We start from the raw sequence: 27,669 nt of genomic DNA, 5'->3' as shown, positions 1-27,669 counted from the left end.
AAATAGAGGACGGAGACCTCCTTTCCAGCTCCACACAAGCAGGCATCTGTATGAATATAGTGCATACTCCATATGTCTATTGAACTCCTGTAATTAATTGAGGATTCCTCACAAAAAAATGGTGACTCTGTTTCCAGTACTACCCCAAAACTTAATTAAAATGAAAAACCAATCTAATGCATATCTGACAGCTTCGAGCTGCTAGTCTTTGGTCTGGCATTCATTTTTATCAGGTCCTTACATAAAGTCCATTGAAAGAGCAATATAAAGCAGGCTTGGTGGCACACACCTTTAATCCTAGCATTCTGGAGGCAGAGATAGGTGGAACTCTGAGTTGGAGGCCGGCCTGGTCTACAGAGCAAATTCCAAGGTAGCTAGAGCTGCACAGAGAAACCCTGTCTCAAAAACAAAACGAAACAGAAAAGCAGTGGGTGGGGGAAGAGGGAGCAAATATAACACTGATGAAAAATATAGATTATATATGCATTTGTTCTAGACTAACTGCTAAATTCTGTATATGCATGAAGCCTCACCAGCTCTGTGATGAGGGCTAGTGTTTCTTTTCATAGATACAGAAGTAAGTAATAGATGACTTCATGGGCTGTGAGTGTAAATGCATCAGGGTCTTGGTTTGTTCCCTCTACATAATCATCAGGTTGATACTTTTCTTTTTCCTTTATTTTAACTTATATTAAGATAAAAAAACCAACACAGTTGTGTAATCCAATGCAATTAAGGAAATGGTTATTCTAATGTTTGATTAATAATTGTTACCTGTGTCATTATTGTTTCCAATTGGGGGAGGTTTGTATATAATAAAATACATACAACATTAGAAATAGAGAAATCATGGTCATAAAATGCTTCAGGGGCATTATACAAATGTCAATTTTTATTGGAAGGCCACAGTGCTAATTGATAAAGACTTCTGTATGACAGAAAGCCACATGAACTGACTTTGGAGCCTGGAAATGTCTGCCTTAGCCTTTTGAACAGTCTTTCACAAACCACCACGGAAATTCAAACTGATTAGGAAAGAAATCTTTTGAGATCTTTCAAAAATAAAGAAATCTGAGAAAATAAAAACCTCAAACTCATTAACTATTCAGAATTGCTAGACTGCCTTAAAAAAAAAACCTGAACATCCCATTAAGCAGAAGAGTGGAAAATGGCATGCCCTCTTGCGACTCAACCCACAGCTGTCATAAAGCATTATGAAAATAGACCAGCCTTGGCATTATTTTCATGAAAATTACACAAAGAATGTTTATTATTTTGAATTCTAGGACTTAGAACAGAACTTGATAGCAAAGTTGTCTTTTCAAGAATGAAGTGACAGTCTCATTTACTCCTTAGCCACTGATGTGCCTCACACAGCACAACAACCCTCTAGGGTAGGGTTTATCACTGAGGAAGCTGAGGTGTAGACAGGTTGCATGAGGTGAAGGTATCACATTTAGGAAGTGATAGATTCCAGATTCACACACAAAATCTGGCTCTTGAGTCTTATGCTCTCACAGGGTTGGTTGTCTATGTTCAGACTCCGGGTTACTTCGTTAGGTTTTCTCTTGATTCCTAATGACCATACCCACCTTTCCAGCTTCCACTGAAAGAACTTTGTCACAAATGCCTACCATAGTGGGGAACCCAATAGACACTTTTACGTTCTCACCTTCTTGACCCAGCATTTCATAGTTAACTTCCATTATAATTTAGTTTCCTCTCTGTTTTGGTGATAAAACTGACCAAAAGCAACTTGGAGAAGGACAGGGTTTAGTGCACTTTACAAATCACAGTCCATCATTGAGAAATGACATACCAGGATCTCAGTCAAGGACCTTGATGGAAGAAGTGAAGCAGAGACCATAGACGAACATTGCTTACTGGGATTCTCCAAGCTCACATCCAGCTACCTTTCTTATACTTTTCTTATACCCTTTACCTGCCCAGGGATGGCACTAGCTACATTGGGTGCCCCACCATCAATTAACTCAAGAAAATGCTACACAGATTTGCCTACAGGTCAGTCTGACACAGATATTTCCTCAACTGAGGGTCCCTCCTCTTAGATGTCGATGTCTCTGGTTTGTGTTAAAGTTAATAAAAGCCAACCAGCACAGTGCTTTTTACTTAGTCCTATATTCCAGCTTTTACAAAATTTCCTGTGGTGATACTTTATTTGTGCTGAAATGTGGTGATATTTTATTTTTGTTGTAATAAAGCTTGCCTGGAGATCAGAGGAAATAGCAAGCCATTTTAAGTGAACAAAGAAGTCAGGCAACGGTAGCATATGCCCTTAATCCTATCACTTGGCAGGCAGGATTTCTGTGTGTTCAAGGCCACACTGGAAATAGAGCCAGGTGAGATGGCACATGCCCTAAATTCCAAAACTACTTAACCATGGAGGTATGGAGGTCTGTACGGACAAGATAGGAAGTTACAGAGGTGGACAGAAAGAGGAAGTGATGTAGCTGGGCAGAGAGACCAAATCAGATGGCAGAACAGCAAGGCATATAGGCATGGGTAGACAGGAAGTAACTGGCATTTGGAAGCTGGAGAGTTGGTGAGATAAGGTTAACTGTGGCTTTCCCTACTTCCCTGATCTCTCTAAGGCTTTCACCCCTATATCTGGCTCTGTGTTTTTTATTTAATAAGACCATTTAGAAATTCATCTACATTTTCCATCCCAGTGTTTTCTGGGTTCATGGAATTATAGATATCTCTCTCTCTCTCTCTCTCTCTCTCTCTCTCTCTCTCTCTCTCTCTCTCTCTCTCTCCCAGTTTTTGAGACAGGGTTTCTCTGTGTAGCTTTGCGCCTTTCCTGGAATTTGCTTTGGAGACCAGGCTGGCTTCACACTCACAGCCTGCCTCTGCCTGCTGAGTGCTGGGATTAAAGGTGTGCACCACCACCACCCGGTGATAGAAGTCTCTTAAAGGGTTGAACTGTACTTAAAGCTATATAATATACTATATATTTTAATTATTTATTTGCAATATAAGGTCCATGAAGACAGGGTATTCTTTGTTTTAGTATTGTTTTGTACATTGCTATATTCCTAGCAAGTAGAACATGTAGTAACATTATAGAAGACATGTTTTTACTCTGTGACTGAAGAAATCATCTATATGGCAATATGACAGGCACTTCTTTGGTTGTGATCACTTAAAGGAAAATGAAGTAGCCAGATCAGTTCTGATAGATGGCAAAGAAAAGATGCTCACTTTTCATAAGTCTTTCCCTAGTGACCATTAAGGTGCTTCTTCTCTTTACCTAGATAGATTCTCCCCCAGCTTCCTTTGCTTATGTAGACTCTTTGATAATTCATATCGTACATGTAATAGTCTCCTAGTAACTGACAGCCCTCAGCAGGGTATGGAGCCAAGGCATTTGATCCTTTGACCTTGCTTCCCAGTCCCTCTCTGTGTGGGAGACTAGCTATGGGTGGGGCACATTGTCTCATTCTCCTGAGGAAAAGACTATATAAAGGGCAGAGAACAATTTTAGCCAATGTTTGGTTTAAGTGTAAAATGTCCCCAGCAGCTCATGTGTTTGAACAGTTGGTCGCAAGCTGGTGGAATCTCTAGGAAGTAGAGCCTTTCTAGAAGTGGGTCACAGGGATGGGCTTGAAATTTTGTAGCCCACCACAATTTTCTGCACACTCTCTGCTTCCTGATTATGATACAAGGTGAACAGGCCCTCTTACACTCCTGCCACGGTGCATTCTTCACTGTGATGCACTGTATAATTTCAAACTCTAAGCCAGGACAAATTCTTTCTCCCCTAAGTTGCTTCTTATCAGATATGTAGTCACAACAACAAGAAAAGGAAATAATACATGAGCCCTGCTTAATCCCAACCACTGGGAATTCTACTCTGACTTAAAATAGATGGTAAAACTCACATTTGCATGGGAGTGAGCTCTTTCTCTCATGTTGAATCAGCAAATCAAAGCCATGGAAAATTTTGTGTCTACAAAGTCTCAGTGGATTAAAATTTTCTATGTCATAAGTTATGATTAACTTAGCACTTACCCAGCAATGGTTCTGTTTTAGTATGCTGGATCTTCTTATATGCTGATTATAGCTCAATATGATTTAAATATTTCTTTAGTGGGTCCACTATATGAAAATATATGGAATATATATATATATATATATATATATATATATATACATATATATATATATATATATTTGAATTAAAGAAGCATGGAATCATAAATAAAGAAATTTGTAAGCATGTACACACCCATGAGTGCACATACATGCACACATATGCATTCAGGCCACTCTTTTCGTTTCAAGTTATGTCTTAATTACTGTAAGAATGGTTTGGGTGCACAATTCCATAACGGCACAGAAATTACAGCAGGCCGGCCCCATTCATAGCAACATGAGCATATGGCCTAGGTTATTCATATCATGGGGGCTAGTAAACAGAGAGAGCAGAACAGGTACTACAGGCCAGCTCCTCTCTAACAGTCAAAACAAGGAAGGCTCCACCTCCTCAAGCTTCTTTAGTCTCCTAACATAGTATTACTATCTGGGAAACAACTATTCAAGATGTGAACCTAGGAGGGTGTTTCTAATTCAAACCCTAAGATTGGTCATAATCTAAGGATTAGGTTCCATGTCATCTATTAGCACTGTTCATTTGAAAAACAGTTGTGATCTAAAACATGCCGGTAAACTCAGTAGCTCTTCCTTTGCATTTTGACTGTGGGTTTGGAATGGTACCTGCAAAATGTCTGAACACCAAGGCCAACAATAAACCTTGCGTGTGTGACTGTGTGTGAACTTTGGTGAGAAAGGACTGTGGAAAAGGTTTAGGTGCTGTTGCATTTAGAAAGTGAAATGAAGGAATGTAGCTAGGAAGTGAATTGGGGGCAGAATGGGTGATGGGTGAGGCAGGGGTGAGAGTATCAGTGCAACCAGAAGAAAATCCAATCCAAAAGGAAGTTGTGGTTAGAAAGGACCAGGATGCCAGGAATCAGCCATAAAGCTCCAGAATTCCAATGATGGGAGACTGTATGCAAATAAGAGAGCACAATTGCGTTGTGTGCTTTTTTTTGACCTAAATTGGTAAAGTATCTTTCCTTACTCAATTCTCAGCATAGCCACTATCACCCCCTTTTACTGAAACTGCTGACCAACCCCTACATATTAAATGAGTAAGTGGGAAGAGCACAAAGGTGGGGAGAAGGGATAAGAGAGTTGCGATTAACATTTACTGGTGAGTATTTGGAAATGTGGTGGCCGTTCTTGGGGATTTCCTACTCCCAAGTCTTGGGTTGGTTCTCCATTGAGTCTGTTTACCATGCAAAGCATTGGCTCACTGAAGAAGTACTTTGGCACTGGCAGGAGGTTAATGGGAATATAATCATTCTGGCTCAGCTATTCATCTCTAGCAACCTGTGTCCTGACACCTGCTGGTTACAGTAGATTTATAGCTTGTCACTGTGAGTAAGGTGTTTGAGAGAAACTGTAACAGGGTTAATGCTACCCTTTCACAAAACACTTTTGTTTTGTCTTATTGTGTCCCATGTTATTCTAACACCCTCCATGCCATCTATCTCAACCTCTCTCTGTCTCCCCCCACCACCAAGCTTCCACCAGATCTCCAGAGAATCATTACTACTTAGCCCATCAGCCAAAGTTAGTGGGTTCCCATGGCAACCAGGCAGCTGGTGTCTAGACACTAAGAGAGAAGCTTTGCAATTGAACTGCAAATCTAGATTCTAACACACCCCCTCCTCTATTCCCTCCTCCTCTTTCCTCTCATTTCCCTTTTATTTACAACAGGCATTAGTGCCAACACTGGATGAAGTTTCCTTTTGACAGACCATTAAGGGAAGGAGGGGTAAGAGAGAGAGGGTGAGAAACCCAAATGTACTATCTTGTCATATCAGTTCAGTAAAAGGACAACCAAGTTGACAGACTCTGATCGCGCCTGCTCTTTTTTTCTCTCACGAAAGATTTTATTTAATTAAAATATTTTAAATTAGAAAACAGTGCCACTAGTCCACTAGGAGTCATAAGCATCTTTAAAAGCCAATAAAAGCATTTTCAGGGTAAGGCTTCAGCTAATACACTGGGGTAAAGCAGAATTTTTCACGGGCACCAGGTGATCAATATAATTTCTCTTTCTATGTGGCTCAGGGGAATTGCATGTCTTTGGTATTATAGGGAAATACAAGAAAGGACTTTAAGTGACACCTCATATCTATAAAAGTCAAGTTGAAATCTTCTTTATTTCTCTTGAGGAAGAGAAAATCTGTTTTTAACAACCAGGTCTAGTCTGGTTCTTATAGGTCTTTTTTAGAGTTCTCCTGTGTATATAAAAATTTTACAGAGCAAAAAATTAGGCAAAGGCACTTTTTATAAGACAGCTAGGATCATATCTGAATATAATCTAAGTATAAACATTGCCCAAACTACAAAATGGCCATCCGTATCCTTAGTCTGGCCATATAAACAATTACGTTTTTCTAGATATTTGTTGAGGTAAAATTGCCCATCCATGACATGATCTCAATGCACAGTGTATTCTGTTTTCCAATTCATCTCCAGTTCACCAAACACAAACTCAAATAAATAATTTCTGATTCTTCTGGGATGTCTCATGGTTCCCTGTGGTGTGGTGTGTGTTTTCACAGTTACAACCTGTCAATAAACCCAGCTACATTTAGCTACATGTAAGCTCCTGACAGTCTTTGAATAGGAGGTGTCGATGCCCCATAGAATTTCTCTTTTCCCTTAAATAAAAAGTATTTTTTCTCATACATGTGATTGTTTTTATGTGATATGTGACTTTTATTGTACTTCATTTTTTTAAAATGTACCTCACTAATTCAGAGATTATCTTCAAAAATCTTAACAAAAAAACCTAATGGAGAAAAACAGAATTAGGGCTGGGGAAATGACTCAGTGGATAAAAAGAAATTGAAGACCTGAGGTCATATTTCCAGAATCAAACCAGACATAGACATTTTTATCTGTTATATCTGAGCTCCTATGGTAGATGAAATGCAGAATCGACAGACTCCAGCAATTTACACGATAGTTTGGTTTATGCAGTGGCAGACAATGAGAGACCCAGTCTCAAAGCAAGTGGGAGGCAAGAATTGACATCCGAGGCTATCCTGTGACTTCATGTGTGCACTGTGACACATGTTGTCTGTCTGTCTGTCTGTCTGTCTGTCTGTCTCTCTCTCTCTCTCTCTCACACACACACACATACACACACACAGATTACAATGAAACACAATTCACTAAATTGATATTTTTTTCCTTTATAATTTTTCCATTTTTAGCTCAACAAGTCTAGATGACAACTCAGGGCAGTGTAGCTTCAGAGCTTCCTCCTGGACTCTTTAAGTGGGAGCTGGCAGCAATACTTAAGCTGTGTGGCTCTGACAGACAGCTGCATCTGAACCTTTTACAGCAAAATTATCATTTTCAAATTCAGTGCATTCTCATTTAGCTCTGAAGGCGAATTATGCCCCAAGTTTCAGGTTCTAAAGTTTCAAAGAATTAGTTTAGTTGGGGTATTGGTCATCTCTTTTCTCTTTTAGGTTATCATCTATCAGCTTTAAGCAAGTTCTTTTAGCTACTTGAGAGTAGAAAGGCATATGATGATGTAATTACATTAGTTCAGGTAATAGTGTTTTCTCCACCACCCTCTACAGTGACAGCTGGATGTCTTACCATGTGTCTATGGAAGCCTCACCAAGGAAGGTAGCATATGTCCTTTAGACTGAGTTCTGTCCCTGACTTTGGAATGTTCTTACTCCTAGGTTAAGGTTGTTGAAAGAATGCTTCTCATAATTATCCCAATATTGAATCAACTTGTGCCAACCGATAGTTTGGAAACTCTTGTACTAACTGTACTTTTGGTTAGTTTGCATTACATTGGGCCCTATATCATTCATCTCTTTTTAAAATTCCAGCTGATTTGAGACTCAAACCCAGCCTTACTGTCGTCCATACTCACAGAGCCAGAAATACTATTGTTCTTAAACACATGATTAGAGAGACTCTGTGCTTACTGATAGATTTCTATAGTTTAGCTCTGATCTCTCTGAGCTGGCCTCTTCCTAATTACCATGTTCCAGCAATCTCTGCTGCTTATTTCCTGACTCTAGGACTATTTCCATAACCATGTACTTCAGATAGTTCGTTTACTATCTTCCACCCATCACCTGGGTTCATGGCCAAACAGTAGCTGTGTGGTTGATCTCTGTTCCTTTCGAATGTGACATGCCTTTATAACAATTTTATCAGTACTTTCAAATTTCATATTCACAGCCTCAGGAATGCAGGTGTGTCAGAGAAAAAAGAATGAAGAGATGTTGTTACATAGTCACTATTTAACTTAGGATTTTAACTTAGATCACTGAGAGATGATAAGGCCAGTCTGGTTATATTTATAGAGACATTGGCCGGGTGATGTTTAGTATAGTTTAAAATACAGGACTGAAGTTAGCAGACAAGTTAAGTATATGGAAACATATTAGACAACAGAATCTAGAATTTGGCAAATATGATTCAAAGATAGTTTTGTGATAAAGAAGGCAATGTGCTTACAATACTGTTTAAAGATTAAGAATATGATGATTGAAATGATGAGATGGCCCAGCAGATAAAGGTACTTGCCTCCAAACCAGATGACCTGAATTAGGTCCCCAGAACTCACATAGGGGAAGAAGAGAATGGATTCCTTCAATTAGTTCACTGATCTCCCCTGAGATACCTTGGCATGTGAGCATGTATGCTTGTACATATCCACAATAAATAAATAAATATAATTAAATATTATAAGGTGATAGCATGCATTTAACAGTTCACATTAAGGTCATTAGAGAAATGAATCTTTGAAACGGTCTGCAAAAATAATGTGAAGCTGAACCTTGGGTTATAATCATATTAGGGGCAAAGAAAGGAAGTCTGGCTCTACAGGGGCAGAAATAAATCCATAGCCTATTCTTAATAAAAGATATGAAAGAAAACTAGTAGTGTAAGAAGTCAAAACCAAAATGTGGCAATAACCTAAGAGATATTTTTAGTAGGTTATAGCAATTGGAATCCCATGGCTGGCATCACAGTATCTTGGTTTTCTCTAAGAGTGCTGTAGGCAGGAACAGATTGGTCATTGGTGAGGTGATTTACAGTTGGGGTTGTTTTAAAATAAGAGAAATTTCATTCAGCTGAGCAAGATTTGTTTTCCATGTGTCCAGCTTATTTCAAAGGGACAAACAATACCTAGTCTCAGCTAAACATTTTATAGACAAAGAATGCTGATTTAGAGGCTCCATGTCTGGTCCGGTCTTGTCAGTAGTTTAGACACAGGGGGAAAGGTCAATGTCTGGCATTGTTACAGGTAAACAAGAGTGGCATACCAGAGTCTTATGGGAATCTTGATTGTGAGAACAGCAAATTATTTGAAGAGATTCTTTGTGGTAAGCCACTTCCTGGAGTACAAAAGGATAGGGGTGCTCAGGAAGCAAAATTATGGGAGAGTTTCTTAACTATTGCTGTTTTCTCCATCATAAATCTCAGATAAAGGTTAATATTCAAAAGAAAGAACAAACATTCAAAGAAAGGTCTGGAACAATGGTACCATGATAATAAGGGTAACTGAGGTTAAAAACTGAGGTTTATGGTCTACAGTGTAATTGTTCTGTTTTGTTTTGGTGAATTCAAGATAGAAACAAAAGGAAGGAGAGGTGAAGAAAAGATATACAGTTAGTAGTTCTTTTCTTGCATGAAAATTATTGCTTGGAGATGAAAGGAATAAATAGGTTAGTACACATCACCAAGACGGAGGTTACCCTAAACTTTATGAAAGGCATTGGATAGAAGAGAGTTTATTAATTTATTCATTCTGTGTCATTCCAGCAGACAGACTGCATAAAGCTTACAGTGGTGGATTTCTATGGTATATCAGGATAATTTACACTCAAAGTTCTGGAAGTAGAGAGTGTCTGTCTCTGGAAGTGTCACTGTGGATACCTGCAACAGATTGGGGTTGTGGGAGGGTCTCTAAGACCCCTTTTAACACTAAGGTGCTGTTGGTACATACCCTGATCCATTTCAAATAATTTTGAAAGAAGAACTTGAAAAATGGAAGAGATAGGAGATAGTTTCCACATACACTATGTCCTAGAGAATGACCTCATTGGAGAGTAAAAACACTGGGTAGAGAAACAGAGAAGGGTGACTTTCTTCTTTTTTCTTTCTTTCTTTTTTTGACAGTCTCCAACTCATGGTGGTCCTTCTCCATTAGCTCCTCTAGTTATAGGATTACAGATATGAGCCACCATGCCCAGCTCAAAGGATGAATTTTCAAATTGCACTTTATTTTTTTTTTAATTATAACAGCATTTATTGAGTATGTATTTCATGTCTGACACAGTATGGAAACTTGGAATGGAATAATAAACAACACAGACATGCTTGCTTCCCCTTGTGCAAGACCTACAAAACTGCTAAAAAAAAAAAATTAAAGAACTACAACTTGTAATTGATGGAACAGAAGAAATGGACAAAAGGCTGGAGTTGCAGGGTCAGTGGATGATGCAGGATATATTCTGGATTTGGTGGTTAGAGAAAGCCTTTTCAAATGAGAAACGTGAGTAAAAAGGCACATCATCTTACAGTAGACAGATACCTCATACAAAGGTTCCAGAAGAGGCAAAAGATTGAGTTTGACAGAGCCACCAAAAGAATTCTCTATAAGGAAGTACATGAAACATAAGGAGGATGAAAAAGTAGACAGTGTTTATACTATTGGGTGAACAGAATTTAGATTTAGGTTCTAGGCCTGACTTAGGGTTTTCAGCAAGAATATGACAAGATGCAACTCACCAGCTACATTTGAGGGTTATATTAGGTAGGGGTATTGTCTACATGTCCCTAGGGTTGTGAGAACTCCACAGTTGATTCCCACTCTACACTGGCCCTCCTTTTTCCACCCACTATGGTCACTAATAGTGAATGAGAAGATCCCTGTCTTTCTGATGGGGATGTTAAGAGCATAGCTGGTGGCACTCCGACTGTTCTACCTTCCATATGAAGCAGTTTGGTTAGGCCATAAACACTCAGTGGCACTGCCTTCAAATTGCACATTTAAATAATGGGTCTATGATTCTATCCTGGATAAAATTCAGACGGCAAGAATCCTTATTTTGCTGATTATTCTCCTAATGTTCCCAAATAGCCAAAGCCATAACATTCTGTCACAGTATATAAGAGAAGAACTTTGAGATTGTGGCCAAAAGGAGAAAAAAAAAAAAACAGTGCGAACACTAATATTACTTTTCCAATACAGTTCTGATTGTGTTCCAGTGAATGCCATTGATTCCTAAAGCAATTCTTTTGCTCAAAGGCAGCACCATAATTTAACAAGCCCCAGGAAACCAAAGCATACAATAAGTACAAAATGAATTGTGCCAGTAAGAGATGGGATTGCATCTATTTACCCACGTGTAAGCTTATAATACAAACGCCTTTTATGGGGTTTGCTTGTTACAATAATGTTTTTTAAATTAACTTCAAAATTGGGTTAAACCTTCACAGTTGGTTTTTTAACGTTCTGCCACCACCAGAATCTGGAGGGGGTGGTTGATAGAGGAATGGTATTCACTTTTATTTCCTTCTTTGCAGGACATAAAAATGATCTCTTATGGATTTATAGCTATGACAGCATCTGTAATAATTTCATCCACTTCTGGTCTCTAACTATCCAGTAATTTATTATTTAATCTACAAAATGTATCATAATCAGTTGTTACTCTTCAGCCTAATGAATGCCTTTAGAGGTCCCTAATTTTTGCTCTTTCTGTGTGGGATTTCCACTTCATCTCCTTTCAATCTGAACACAACATCGAAACTTTACAAAGCAATAATTCTCAGTTCTGGTTCTGTGAGACTCCAGAGAGTCTAAGATTACTTTTGATAGCTCTTATTAACTTATATTGTATGTCAGAAAGGAAAATGGGAATGGAGAAAGAGAAAGATGGAGGAAGTACATACACAGAACATGTAGGACTTCAAGCGAGAGGTATAAAATAAAATCAGTGCTAGAATGCACTTGTCCATGAGGATGGCAAAGAGCACTATGGTCTCCTGAAAGGATCCCAGAATTCTGATTTGTTGTGTGACTTTAGGTAAAGCACAGAACCTCTGTCTTCCATTACTCTCTTAGAGAAGGAGGGGCTGAGATGAGATCATCTAAAGGGCTCCCCCAGCTTTCACTAATTACATGAACAATTTACTGTAATTTTATGAATCATCACAAGCCAAGTCTGTGATAATATATACAGACTTAGGATTTTTTGTCCTGAATTATGTAGTTCAGCCATTTGCATTGATAAAATTAGCAAGACAACTGCCAAGTTTCTAGTTTGCTTTGTGCTGTGTAGACACAGCCATAAGGGAAAATTACACAACAAGGATAAATAATTGTCTGCCTAATCTCAAGTTCTACCCAAACAAATCACAGCAAGTCATGGCAAGAAACTCGCTGATTGCTATCCATGGGTGCTGTGTTCCCAACTTACAGGTTTACATCTCACCCAGACAATGGGTATTCACAAGCGGGAGAGGCTTTTAGGCAACTGTAACAAGATTGGTGTCACACTCCTAGAACTGGAGTCATGCCCAGCTTTAATCTCTGAATGTCAGCCCCAGAATCAGATAACCAGATCATAAAATATGATATCAGATTGTAGGATTTAGAAAACCCTGAGGTGTTTGTTTTTTTTTTTTTTTTTTTTTTTGCTTTTAAGGATGAATGTTGAAATTATCAACTTTGTAGTCAGCCATGTTAGTTGACTCAATATATTTGAAAATATTATTGTGGATCAATAGAGGCTCTTTTAAACAAAAGTCATTACAACCTGAGAGATAGCTCATCAATTTTCTCTAAGTCAGACTCGAGACACCAATCACAAGAGGAGGCTTTCAAGTCAGTTCCAGCTGAAGGGCCTTTGGGTCCTCCTTTTGAAGTGCATAGTGTCTTCAGGAATAGGGACTAACCTTCCATTCTGAGAGTCAGCCAAGGCCCTTAGCCTGTCATGTTTTGGGACTCTCTAGCTAGTGATTCAAAAGGGGTTTTTCACGCCTGGTGTTGGGTTTGGTTAGAACAGACGACTTTGGCTCTTGGAAGGAACATTGTTAGCTCAGATGTATTATAGGGTTTTTGTTTTTCAGGTAGGTAGTTAATAACATGATTCCTTGTGACTTTTCAGACATCCTTACTATTTCAAATATAAGGGAAACAAACAAACAAACAAACATATCACTAGATAAGTTCTTGGGTGACTCTTTAAAATGCCACACAAAGCTCATATATAATTCAATTGAAGAAAAATTTTGATAAAGGAAGACAAGAGAGTATATTGATAAAAATGGCCAATAAGCTTGCTTATCCTATTAAATTTCTCTTAGTATTAAGCCTAATAAACGATACCAAATACATTACATCTATGAGGTTTGTTGTGGGGTTGTCTTTTGTTGTTTTTTGGAAGGGAGGTAGTCTTTACTTGGCTCACAGTTTGAGGAAATGATCTGTAATGATGGTCAGGGAATGGTATCTGATTTTTTTTTTTCTGGTTGCAACTTCCTCCAAAGTATGTCAGGGAGAATTGTAGGAAAACATTTTTCGTTGGGGATTTAGCTCAGTGGTAGAGCGCTCGCCTAGCAAGCACAAGGCCCTGGGTTTGATCCTCAGCTCAAAAAAAAAAAAAAAAAAAAAGGAAAACAAACATTTTTCAGGTTGAGGAGGAGAAAATGAAGTGCCAATTTCTGTCATGTTTGATAAAAGTTTCCAAGGAATTATGACTTTTATTTATTTATTTTTTTTGGCCTGGGAAGTCATTTGAGAAGACAGCCACTTCCTTCCCTGGCCTGGCAATTTTACGTGCAGACTCTGGTAGGATTTAGTACTTGGGAAGGTAAAGAAACCATTGAGTATGGTGCATGAGTGAGAAGAACAGCCACATCAAGGAAGTCCTCTCTGGGGCTCCCTTCCTCAGCTTATTCTTGCTCACAGATGACCACAAGACTTCCTAGAAATTAATATAGCTGGAAAAAAACCTCACTCAATGTGATTATTTTTAAAGCTTAAACAATGAATTCTTAAAGTATAGAATTCTATTACTATGACTGAATAAAGGATTTATTTTTTTCCCTTAAAATTGTCTGTGATAACCTGACCTCTAGAAACATCACCATTCCCAATGTAACTTGTCCATTGGGTGCTAAGAACAAGTGGCAGTTTGGACCCTGCTCATTCAGCGTGAGTGCTCATGTTTTCTACAAACAGAGCTAAGGCCAAGAATAAAGCTTTTTCATTTGAAGTCAACCTGTACAAAGTTTATGTAGGAAGTAGGTTTTCCTGGTATGTAAGCTGAGGCTTCAGCAGGGATGTCATTAACTTTTGTATAGTTCTGCTCAGCAGCCTTCATTCTGGTCTTGAACATCTGACTTTTCATTTTGCTGCCTTGCCTGTTTGGCTAGTGATCCATCTTTGCCTTTGAAATCATTTCTGGACCTTGGCCCCAACTTCAAAGCTTTGTTTTCAAAGAACTCTATATGTTTTTCATCCTATAAGCAAAGCCTAATAGGGCATATATTTCTTCCCTTTTGCTAGAATACTTGAAGAAAGTTTCTCCAAGATTGGGTGAGTATTCAGTAGTGAGGAAGAGGGAGAAGACAACTCCTTTATTAGTCATCCCTGTGAGCCAGGAAGTGATACTCTGTTAGTTTCATTTTCTTCATTTGATTTTCAGTTGTATTCATGTCTGTAAATTTATTATTCCTGATTTATAAAAATATGAAAAAGCATGGAATGTAAATATTGAGTTGTTTTATCCCAAGATCCTATATACAATACTTGGCAAACACTGGACAATGTTCTCTTTCAGAGAGAGCACATGACTAAAACATGAAGTGCATTGTGAAGGACTTTAATCAACACATTTAGTTCTTATAACAACCCCGTGAGAGAGGTACCAATATTACTGCCAATTACAGATAAGGAAAGAAGCTACAAGAGGTTAAGTAAGTTACCCAAAGCTATAGCAAAATTTCACAGCAGGGGATTAGTGCAGTCTGGCTCAAGGATTATCCCATAACCACTGCTCTAGGCCATTTAAGAATAGTTATGCTTAAAAAAAAATTCTTGCATATCTCAATAACTGTTAGTAAAATTAATAGTTATAAAAATTAAAATTAGCAAGGAAATGGAGGATGTCTTCCATGGCCGTGAACTCTGTTTTATTGGGAATCATTTTGTAACCCCAATTTGAAAGTTGTAGTTTCATGATAGGTCCCTGTCTGAGGTTATTGAAGTTTTATTTGCATTTAAAAAGCATTTGTGGATTTTCTTCTATTTTTATCATTAGCAGTATTTTGTGAGCATAGATATTAAGCATGATGCTAGGACTTGGAGACAATACAGATGCAAGCTATTTTTAAGGCATGTTTTAAAGATTAAGATCCATAAGCTAATCAAATTTTTAAAAAGTCCTGCCTTTGTGGAGTATAAATTTATGTAACTATATCCCTGAGGAAAAAAAGACTTCAGCTTATGATCAGCAGAAGACTTAAAAAGACACCGCAAACCAGCATATAATGCAAGGACTACAGTTTCCACATGAAAGAAAGAGTGATTAATTCTCCCTAAAGCAGTTTAGAAATGGGAAACACAGTTGAGCCGGGTTATGAGAGTTGGTGAGAATAAATTCAAATGACTCAACTTTGAGTATTTTCTGTATACATTAAATAAAGTACCAGCCTTCCAATCACACCAATTCTTGGTGAAAAGGATAGCTTTAGATCAGAGCCTGAGAACAGAATTTTTGTGTAAATAAAGTATTAGTGGTACCCTCTAAGGAAATAATTAGTAATTGAAGAGAGTAGGGCCGAAGAAGATGGGCAAAGATGAAAGTTGAGAAGTGTGGTCTTGTCTCATCCCTCAAAGAACTCTGAAACAGAGAATGCACCACAACACAAAAGTAGGGGACCCAGAGAGACAGGACCCTTCTGGTACCTGAAATAGAGGTGACTCCCAGTTTGCATCAATAGGTCAAGGAGGCAGGTGTGGGTTGTGACCAGCCAAACTTGCAGCAACTGAGAGATGGGAGTCAGGGCCTGGTAAGGTAAGTTTTGCACAGATCACAAAAAGCATGGTTACAATGTACAATAACCCCCTGACAGGTACAGGTAAGGATCCAGAGATGAAGAGTATATTTGAATAGCAAATGAGGGAAAACATTGAGTTTTCTTTCTTTTTTTTTTATATGGCAAGCTATTTACAAAATCAAAATTAGGTATGTGTTTTACTCATTCTCAAAAGAATATTAAAGTGTATGTATGTAAGTGTGTGTGTGTGTGTGTGTGTGTGTGTGTGTGTGTGTGTGTTATTCTCCTGTTATTTTTTTTAAAGAAATTTTAAGGTGGTAAGGCAAACTTGGCCAATATTACAGTGATCACTTGCAGTCTGCTTAGAGCAAACTGAATAGGACCTGCAATGCTAAGAGATGCTAAGAGAGCAAAGGCGGAACTTACTTAGGCTTCTAGAAGTCTCTGATGAAGCTTGGACATGTTCACCTCTCTTGTCAGATGGGAGCTTTAACTTTTAGTAAGATAGGTAAGTCTACACACACACACACACACACACACACACACACACACACACAAACAAACACACAAGAGATACAATTAAAATCATTTAATTTTATAAATTTATTGCATCTTATGCCAGAAATTACTGACAGCTACTAGACAAGTCATGTCAGTTTTAATTGTCATTCTTTCTGCATGTCAATAATAGGAGGAGATGGGATATTGACTTTTTTGCTGATTATGTGGGCTAACTGTAGAGACAAAGTTTAAGAAGTTTCTACAACAAGTTGACCCTTCCTTCTTTGGCTCCTATCTTTAATTTTTGGGTCTATTTTCCTTTCAAATAGAAAAACCAGATTTTCTTTCACTGACTAGAAAGCCTGTATTCCCTACTAGCTTCTATAGCAATGACTTCACTTGGGTAATAATCTTCCTTTTACAAGTGTCGACTTTTGTGTGTATAGCTCTTCACAAGACACATATCATTTTTCAGCCAGAGATACAGAAGTGTTATGAGGGAGTCTCATTTTATCTAGAAAAGTAAAGCGAAAAAATAGGTTTTTTTTCTTTCTTTGGGAAATTATTGTTCTTTATTCTGTCTTAGAATGAGAATTACAGAATCCACAAGTTAAATTAAAGTCGAAGAAACTTTAAACCCCTTGTTGGTTAAATATTCAATAGACTACATGCAGTCCCCTTTTCGTTTTGTGAAGTATTATAAAATACCTTTTTGCAACTACCACACAATCTTCGTGAGGTGGAGCAGGAAAATTGTCCATATTGTTGTTTCTAGATTAGAAAACTGAAGCAAAGAAGGGGAATATAATTTGTCTGAGCTTGTACAACTAGTTGGTGGAAGAGTCGGGATAAATGGTAGAGTTGCTTAGTTGTAAAACTCGCAGAGTAATAGAGAACATGTGGATGTTGTGTTTTGGGTATCACTAAGACCCCAAGGCAGCTGCCTCTGACATTTCTTCTTAATTAAATTATTTGTTATTATTTGAAAAATGTAAGTGAATAATGGATTGCTTTCTCTCTCCAAGGCTCAGAAAACAAGGGACAGAGGTGAAGGCGTGATTTAGATCATTACCTTGACATAAAAAACTATGTGTACAGGCTCAGCATTTTAATATAATTTAAAATATGAAACAAAGTGACGACAAAGGAAAATTTGGGTCCCAGTGACAACCTAAAGCCAGCTTAGGCTCCAGATTGACATCTGGTGTACAGCTCAAGAAAAAGACCATGTGAATCACAAAAAGGGCCATATGTGAGTAAGCTGCTAAGTACTCCTTATTGCTTTCCTCTGAGCTTTTGAGGTTACGATGATGCTTAATATTCAAGAAAGATGAAAATAAAACGGGACAGGGAAGTGCACCCTAGCCCAGTGGTGATTGGTAGAATAATTGTGGGCACGGCCCCAGGATGATAGCAGATTCTATTTAATCAATGTTGACAAGGCTGGGGAGAGCTGGGCAGATCCCAAGAGGTAATGTTTTACTCGGAAATCCACTCAACCTAATTTCAGTAATGTAGGGCTGTGGAGGGACCTGGAGAAGAGCCAAGAAACGGGGCCATTAGAGCTCCATGTGGGCGACGGCAGCTGGGAACACCGCCATCCCTCCCTCAGCACTGAAACCAGACTGCCTGGATGGGCACGCCAGCAGCCGCTGCTGCATATGGTCTTGGTGTTTGCTCGTCAACAGAAGGAAGGCACAGACATACTATTCTCACCCTTTCGAGGAAATGAATGAAAACCATCAAAGGCAAGAACTGCTTCCAGATTCGCTCTCAGCAAGGATAGGAGAGTTAGGTCGATATCGAACTTGAAGGACCATGGTGAAATTGTTCACTCAAATCTCCTTTGAAGTTTTGTCATTTGTTGACTATTGTGCAAATGGACACAGAATATTTTTACATATTTATTGTTCTTTTTTTTTTTTTTTAAGAATGGTAGTCACTGAGTTCAGCTAAGTGGCAGAGCACTTGCCTAGCATGCTTAGTATGTACAACGCTCTGGGTTCAATAACCAGCACAGGAAAAAGTGATGTGGGGAGAGAATGGTAGCCATGGGTCACATAATGTAGAAAAACCTACAAAGGGCTTCCATTTTTCTAAATGTATGAGATTGTTCAAGAACAATCGACTTCGCAAGTTCAAGAGAAATGATGGTGAATTCTGCCACGTTATTTTTTCTCTTTACCCCTTTCTTCTATGAGCAACACCTCATTCTAGAAACTACTAGCATATACAATCCCAGAAGATAGACACTCTGGATTTGTGTTTCATTGTAATCACTGTCTACTTCTAACTCATAGAACAATATGTAGCTCAGTTCTTTCATCAGATACGTTAAGGAATGGATCAACAAATTTTCCTTCATTTTGAAGTGTCATTCAGCTTTGACACATGAATAATATATGACTTTATTGTCTATGATACTGGTTTTCTCTTTTTAAGTTAACACATAAATATATGATAGAAAAGCAAGATTTTGCAAAGCCTAAAATGCTGCCGAGGCAAGTTACAACTATTTGTTAAATATTAAAATCATCTGTCTAAGTTGTCTCAATATTCTTTTTATAGTTAGGTGACATTCATGTGACTTAGATGATGGCATAAAGGGAGTAGATTAAATGTTTTTTTAAAGTTCCTACCTTAAGCTTCTTCTGTGGATATAATTGTTTACTCTTGAAAATGAGACAATGTCTCTTAATTATAGCACATAAATATTTTTTTCTTCTGAATGCAAGCCACTAAAACACATTTCTAGTCCTCATAAGGGGACCACATTTTGGGAGCTGATTTTGATGTGATAAAGAACAACTTGGGAACATATCATCTGTCCACATGATTCCCGCCCCCCCCCCCCACATACACACACGTTTATATGTATGTGTTGCCAAAGTATTTTAGCTTGCCTGATTTAAAAAAAAATACTGAAATTGGGTGGCCTTTCAGAAACAAAAATTTTCTTCTTACTCTTTTGGCAGCTGATAAATCCAAAATCAAGCTTACAATTAAATCACTTTGTCAAGTGAGGGCCTGATGTCTTAAAGATTCTACATCCTCACTGTGTCTTCATATAACAGAAGGAACCAGTGAGTGAGTGCTCAATGGTCCATTTTTTGTTTTTAAAGAATTATTTATTATTTATACAGTGTTCTGCCTGTATGCATCCGTGCAGACCAGGAGAGGGCACCAGATCTCATTACGGATGGTTGTGAGCCACCATGTGTTTGCTGGGAATTGAACTCAAGACCTCTGGAAGAGCAGCCAATGCTTTTAACCTCTGAGCTATTTCTCCAGCCCCTCAATGGTCCATTTTTAAAGAACTTTCTTCCAAGTCACATGTGCTCCCTCCTCATGGTCTAATCATTGGCTAAATACTCCATCTCTTATTATTCACACCAAGGATCAAGATTTCTGTGTATGAATTTGCAAGAATACAAACATCCAGACCATAGTGCTATGATGCTTTTTCCTATACTATCTTAACCAAAACATCAATATTAGTATTAATTTTCTGTGCTTAATGTGATTAAAAGTAGCATCCAGAGCTAAATGACTAAGAAAAATTGTGCTCTACTATTTAACTTACAGGATTTCTTCTTTTCTTCAGTATCCCATGTCAGACTCACTCTGCCAGCTCTGAGCCCTGTTGCCTCTGCTCCCTTGTTTGATGTCACTGGGCACTGAAAATGTGACTTTAGTCCTTTAGCTTCTTCAGCCTCTTAAGTAACAACTGTTGCAGAGGGAGAATGATGTTGTACATGAGAAATGTAGTTATTTATGCTAACTGGACTGTGGTTTTGGAGTGACCAGCTGGCCTCAGCCATTCATGTCTTTCACACTCACCACCATGATCAAAGTTTTTTTGTTCTTTGTTTTTTTTTGTGGGGGGGGGGTTGTTGTTATTGTTTTTGCTTAAAATATCAAAGATTACATAGTAACTCATCTCTAGCATTTGCAAAGTACATAATTAGCAACAGAATGTGCCAAAGCTAGCTTTTGTATTACCAGACACTAATGAGCCATTTTGAGCCATTTTTAGCAAGTCCAACTTCTAAATTTTATTGACACTGTGACTATGTAACTGTGGACTTGTGTCATTGTTCCCACTGAGTCCATCCATACTGGTTGGGCTAAGGGGAGAGCAGAGGATATGATATCACGTGGAAGGCTTAAACATGTCTGTGACAGGCTGAGGTAAGCTGCCACTTACCATCCATGTCTACAACTTTATATAAATTACTTAGTCTTTTGCGTCAGATTCCCCAGATGTAACATAAAGTGGTTAGAGTAGCTGCAAGGATGGAAATGAAACAATACAAATCTACTTACAACTGTTCTGAGCATTGACAACAGCTTAGAAGTATTGGTATAAGCAAAATACCTTACACAAAGGGTCAGCACTCCATAATTTAGAGCTATTTCCAGGCTTCAACGCTGAAGAAAACACAAAATTGTAGATCTACAACTGCATGGCCAGTGTGATTTATTATCTGTAAGACTTGTTTATGGTTGGCATCAGTGCTGATGAAAACCCATTAATCAACCAGAGATGTTCTTTCTTGCATACGGGTTCAAATGGACCTACTCTAAATCACAGACATCCTAACAAATTCCCTTCTACTTGATCTTAAAATCCTTCACAGGCTGCATTTATTGTCCATAAAAGTAGATACTTTTAGAGCAGGTATAACCCTACATCGGACTATGGTTTCTTTAATTTGTATGTATAGTTTTCTTTAGTAATAGTATGGGTTCTTCATCTTAGCTGGCCTCACTTTGTAGTTGTTAGCGATGAAGAGACTGGCATTTTCCAGTGTTTCTTCCTTCCAAGCTTGCTTGCTTTCTCCCTCCTCTCCTTTCTTCTCTTCTCTTCTCTTCCTTCCTTCCTTCCTTCCTTCCTTCCTTCCTTCCTTCCTTCCTTTCCTCTTTTTTCTTTCCTTTCCTTCCTTCCTTCTTTTCTTTTCTTTTTTCTTTTTTTTATTATTATTATATTTGTGTTTTAATTTTACACATCAGCCATGGGTTCCCCTGTTCTCTCCCCTCCCGCCCCCACCCCCACCTTCTCCCCAGCCCCTCCCCTCCATTCCCATCCCCTCCAGGGCCAAGACTCCCCTGGGGATTCATTTAAACCTGGTGGATTCAGTACAGGCAGGTCCTGTCCCCTCCTTCCAGGCTGAGCAAAGTGTCCCTGTGTAAGCCCAAGGTTCCAAACAGCCAGCTCATGCACTAAGGACAGGTCTTGGTCCCACAGCCTGGATGCTTCCCAAACAGTTCAAGCTATTCAATTGTCTCACTTATCCAGAGGGCCTGATCCAGCTGGGGGCTCCATAGCCTTTGGCTCATAATTCATGTGCTTCCATTCGTTTGGCTATTTGTCCCTGTGCTTTTTCCAATCTTGGGCTCAACAATTCACACTCTTACACTCCCTCCTCTTTCTTGACAATTGGACACTTGGAGCTCCACTCTTCCTTTCTTATTTATTTATTTTGCATAATTTATTGGAGGCCTATCAAAACTTCACTGAACACCCTGACTTGATACATATTACTTTCATGAAGCAGTCAGCTCATCATCTCAAATGAAAATGACCATTCTGCTCAATGTTCAGACAGAAAAGTTACTCATGTTTCATGCAAAGTAAGGTAGATACAGAATTGACTAATTGATTGACATTTCATTTGAATCTCATCAATGGTCATTTTTTGGTATTTACACTCAGGAGCCTTAAAAAAAATCTTAGTTTTATAGGGAAGCAAAAACTTCTAGACTCTAGATACTGGTTTTCTGTTGCTGGCTCTGCAGCTGGGGTCCTGATGTCTCTGATCCTAGGGGCAGGGGGTCAGAAGATGCAGAGTCAACAACACAGATTCTGGGTGTTGCAAGCAAACTCTCCTTTATTAAACAAAGGGCTGAGGTTTTTATGTATGTGGATTTTTGGCGGGTTCTGCTCCTAGCTACTGTGGCATTTCTTGGTTGGCTCTGGCGCTGCTCATCATCCTTTCCAGTTTGGAGTTTATGGGTCAGGTTTCCTCTGACCAGAGTGCTCTCTGCGCATGTCACAGCTCTTTATTTGCTTAAAGTGTGGCCCAGTGCTTTTGGCCTTACCCACCTCAGTTTTCCAGTGCTCAGTTTTAAAACAGGTATTCCCCTGGCCTCTGCAGCTCAAGCTTGTTACTCTGATATAAAACAAGTAGGAGACATGAGCTTTAGTCCTGGCTTAGCTCTCAGCAAACCATATGAGTTAAGGAACATCTCTTTCTGTACTTCAATTTCCTTACCTAAGAAATGAAGATACTTATTCATTGTTTCACTCAAAACTCATTGAGGGCTTTTCCTGTATTATTTGTGCTCAACACTAGGGATTCAAAATGGAACACAAGTAGACATTGTTGCCCCTAAGGAATTTATATCATTGATCACAGTCTATAGCTATAAATATTTCTTTGTGTTAAATAAATGTGATGAAAGATTTCAATTTGGATGGGATATTTATTATTGTTTCCACTGTCTCCCCAACATGGAAGAATATTTACCATACTGCAGATGTTTATCACATCAGTTAAGTAAATATATATATATATATATATATAAATTTGAATCATCAGTGGAAAATTTGTAGGTCTCAAAGCTGTCTTAATAGAAAACTGTCAACAATGACTTTGTGTCAGAATAAACAACTTTTTGCAAGTTTTCATCTTTGTACTAGGCCCAGGCAAAGACTGTCAGGAGAAAATGTTAGGACTGAAGAAGGTTTAACCTGGTTCCACCTCAACAAAGAACAGAAGCATCTCTGCTTTTCAGAATCAATGGGAGTCTTTGACTTCTGTTTATTCTCTTAGAATTTCCTACCTTCATATTCCACAAGCAAAAAATCCTTTTCATTTTACCCAGCATACAACCTCTTTTCTCTTGAGTTTCATAATTTCCCCCAAATCATATATATTGTAGTTCCCAAAGTTTTATTTCAGTAGGAGAGATTTGAAGTGTTCTCCTACTTCAACAACTGACCTTCCATTTGCTGCTGGGTCATTTGAATCCTGCTTCTGTAGTTTTAAAAGGGCTCTAAAATTACTTTGTAGAGCCAATAAAGATATTAAACTACCTTTGGCATACTCTTAATATCCAAAGGTATTTGGCTCCACATGAATTCTCTACATTGCTACACAAGAACCTCGGTGACCTAAGTCATTGTAATCTTTTCTCCTGGATTACACCTAAAGTTTATAATCCTTGAGGAATTCTGGAATAATCAATATTATTTTGACAAGATTGAGTTAATTTTATCCAAAAACATGGATTGAGACAATGTTTCTCCAAGTTAATAGTTGTCACTTGGGAAGCTGTCTGGTTGGAGACTCTGTCTAAGTAACCACGGTGTTGCAGAAGTAACTCACACTGAATTGTGAGTCCTGCAAGCCAGTAAGACTTTAAAGCTTCAGGTAGAAGTGAGCCATTATAAGATGAAATTATTGCTCATAGCTGCTTACATTATTTACCAGATAAGAATGGCTCGATTATAGAAACCATGTACATTTTCAAGGATATTTTTTAGATATACTTACAAAGAAGGATTTCCAAAGGTATGTCTGATAGTGGTGGTCATATTTAAATGTAAATATCCAGCTATAAATGAATGCCAGTCTATGTGTGAGGGACTTGAAAGACACATACATTTTTTATAATTCTTCTAATGGCCTGCTAAATGGGGTCCATTTTGCTAACCTCAGCATCTCCTTCCAATAACAACCCATTTTATTTAACATTGCTCATTGAATCTCCCTAAAGCAATTTTTTTCCTTTGGTGTTTTCAAAGCCTACCCATTGCCTTCTGATTAAATACAAATCTGCCAGGCTAGTAAGATCCCACTGGCTCCCCCTTATCTGTCTAAGGAAAACTGGCTGTAAGTAGGTATTAAGAGAGGAAAGCAATAATAAAAGCTACATTTTAAAGGTCATAGGTGTTTTCAACACCAGAAAGTGTTGAGGAAACATGCTAGCACAGTAGGCTTGGGGATTCTGGACTTACGTTGGCTTATAAAATTGACTCATGATTGGCACCTGTGAAGAGTTCTCACAATCCCCTATTTGATAAGAGTGATAACAGAGTGTAAACAGGGTACTTTATGTTGATTATCTGTTTTCCTTCTGGGAGCCTAGCTTTAGTTCATGCTAAGCAGCGGGCACCTATGTGTCCAACCCCCAGTGCATATCTGAACTTGTAGGCTTGAGTGGGCATCCCTAATACATGCTGTCTTACATGTGTTCTCACAATTCATGGTTGGAAAAATTAAGCGTATCCTTCACACTCCATGGGGAAAAGACTCACAGTTCCTGTGTCTGTTCTCCCATTTTGGCCCCAGGTAGTCTTCCCCTCCCCTACTTATTTTGTTTTGTGTCCTTCCACTATCATAAATTACAGCTATGGAGAAGGCTGTTTTCTGAGTCCATAAGGTCTCTGAAAAATCACTGGACTTAGGGGTGGTCTTGGTATGGGCCATAAGATATGCCATTAGTTGGCACCAAGTAATTTTAGGGACAATGGATTCTATGTAGATAGGCTGGCATATTAGTAAAATGTCTGACAGCACATAATCAGTTGAAGGAGTTATCTAGGGAAAGCTTTGGAGTTGGGGGAATTAACCTTCATAAAGATAAAGCTACCTTGTTAAGCAAAGCAATGCTCACTTCGTGAGTCTGTGTATTCCCTTGGAATGCACCTAGCTGTAAGAAACTGTGAACCATCACAGTGCTTTAAATTGGTTGGTTGTTTAGCTCCCTCAATGAGAAAGATGATGGAAAGGTGTTCAAGTGTGGTATACTCCATGTAATGATGAATTTTCTTTCTGTTCCACCATATTTACTGTACAAATTGTGTCTTTGTGGTCATAAGATAGATGTTACAATTCCAGATTTTTTTTTTGGTGCTCCCTGTATGGGGAAAAGGAAGCCACAAAGGGAATCTTCCTCTTCCTAATCAAACTGCAGTTTTTAGTGGCCTCTGCTGGCTCCAATAGAGGGTTAATATTCATGTAATTTATTTTCCAAACTTCACATTGTTAGAACTAAATGGTAATATAACCTGGAACAGATGCTCAGTGAGCCATATGAATTATCTGCCAGAATTATTCTGACACTAAGCAACAGAAAGACAGGTTATTGTGGGTGCCTCGATTTTGAGGCTAAATGGTGAAAAACCACAGTGATGGGCAGGAGATATGGGCCAGTGGGTGAAGGTGCTCATCACCAAGTCAGACAATCTGAATTCAATCCCAGGAACCCACACAGTGGGAGGAGAGAACTGACTCTTCCTGCAAGTAGTCCTCTGACCTAAACAACACACACACACACACACACACACACACACACACACACACACACACACACACACAAGAAATGTAATATCTACCGAGTGACAATTTGTCCTCCACTTCCTTATGTATTACTGAGCAGCTTCTGGTCTGGGAAATTGTATCACTGGGATATTAATCATCACATTATCGCAATCTCTGATGTAATGGCTTGAAAAGAAGTGATGCACTGTACCATTGAACACATTCATGAGACAAAATACTAACCCTCCTCTCCCACCCCCCATCTTGTTTCCTTCCTCAGATGCTGTAGATGAAGCCAAACCTAAGGAAAGTGCCCGACAGGATGAGGGTAAAGAAGACCCCGAGGCTGACCAAGAACATGCCTGAACTTTAAGAAATGGCTTTCCATGTTGCTCCCACCTGAACCCTGTCTCTCCCTCCCTTTCTCTGCTCCACTCTGAAGTTTCCTCTCCTGTCCCGCTCACGCGTGTGAGCCTGTCCTCTCCTACCTACTAGACCCCTCTCTCTCTGTGTGGCAAACATTTAAAAAAAAAAAAAAGCAGGAAAGATCCCAAGTCCAACAGTGTGGCTTAAACATTTTGTTTCTTGGTGTTGTTATGGCGAGTTTTTGGTAATGATGATGCAGTCATCTTGGGAAATTCTTGCACTGTACCCTAGTTTTTTGATCTGGTGCGTGTGGCCCTGTGGGAGTCCACTTTCCTCTCTATTCTCTCTCTGTTCCAAGTGTGTGTGTGCGTGCAATGTTCCGTTCTGAGGAGTCCAAAATATTAAGTGAATTCAAAACCACTGCTGTTTCCTCATTTTCAATGTGATGGAATGAACAAAAAGGATAAAAAAAAATCAAAAACCTGGTTTGTTTTAAAAAATAAATAAATAAAGCAAATGTGCCAATTAGCGTAACTTGAGGCTGTGAGGCTCCTTTTTCAATCTGAATATTAATAAATCATGAGAGTAATCAAGTTGTGTCTCTGAGTTTCTTTTCCACATCCCTTTCGTCGTTCTGTTCCATCATCCTGGACTCACACAGTTCATCTTCTCCCAGAGCTCTTATACTGCCACCAACAGCCTTGATGATGGAAGCACCGGCCCTGGCCAGGACCAATGGCTGCAATCCTGCTGGGACAGTTGGGTACCACAGAAGCTCAAAAGCTTGCTAGGGGTACTGTGACAAAAAAACCACAGTCGGCATGACTTAAGCAACAGACGTTCATCATCTCACAGTAGTGAAAATTAGAGGTCTGAAATCAAGATGTTGGCAGTATTGATTCTCTCTGAGGCCAATTAAAATGGTGTGTTGCAGGCTCCTCACCATGGCTTAGTCTAGATGGCTATCTTTCCCCTGCATTTCTTCAGGTCTTCCCTCTGTGCATGTCTTAGTGTCCAAGTTTTTCTCATATTGGAGGGAGTAGAGGTGAGGCCTCCAACACAGGAATTTGTGGGAGAGGCACAAAGTTTAGTCCATAGAAGTTCTAAGGTTTACTCTTACTAAAATAACTTCAAGCACGTTCATGATCCAGAAGTTTGGTTTATTGGAAGGAAGGTGCTCTAGGTTTCACTAGGTTAAATATCACAGAGATGCTCATATCTCTTGGAAACTTTAAGGCTTTTGTTTAGATGATTTATTTTAACATGAATATTGAAACATTCTGTTCTATCTTTTTCCCCCCTCAGATTATGAATGTCTATCTCCACA

The 27,669-nt window shown here is 38.8% G+C and overlaps 1 protein-coding gene across 1 annotated transcript in view; it reads left to right on the top strand.

Moving 5' to 3' along the window:
* Nucleotides 1–26,935, top strand: part of Gap43 (growth associated protein 43) — a 96,423-nt gene extending 69,488 nt beyond the window's left edge. The window contains exon 3 of the mRNA XM_036203670.1: nt 26,257–26,935. Coding sequence (XP_036059563.1) covers nt 26,257–26,342 — 86 coding nt within the window. The 3' untranslated portion in view covers nt 26,343–26,935. The remainder of the gene's footprint in view (nt 1–26,256) is intronic.
* Nucleotides 26,936–27,669: the final 734 nt, after the last annotated feature.

Source organism: Onychomys torridus, chromosome 12 (genome assembly GCF_903995425.1).
Source record: "Onychomys torridus chromosome 12, mOncTor1.1, whole genome shotgun sequence".
Classification (NCBI taxonomy): Eukaryota; Metazoa; Chordata; class Mammalia; order Rodentia; family Cricetidae; genus Onychomys; species Onychomys torridus.
Note: the sequence above shows the minus strand (reverse complement) of the source record. Positions and strands in the feature narration are given on the sequence as shown.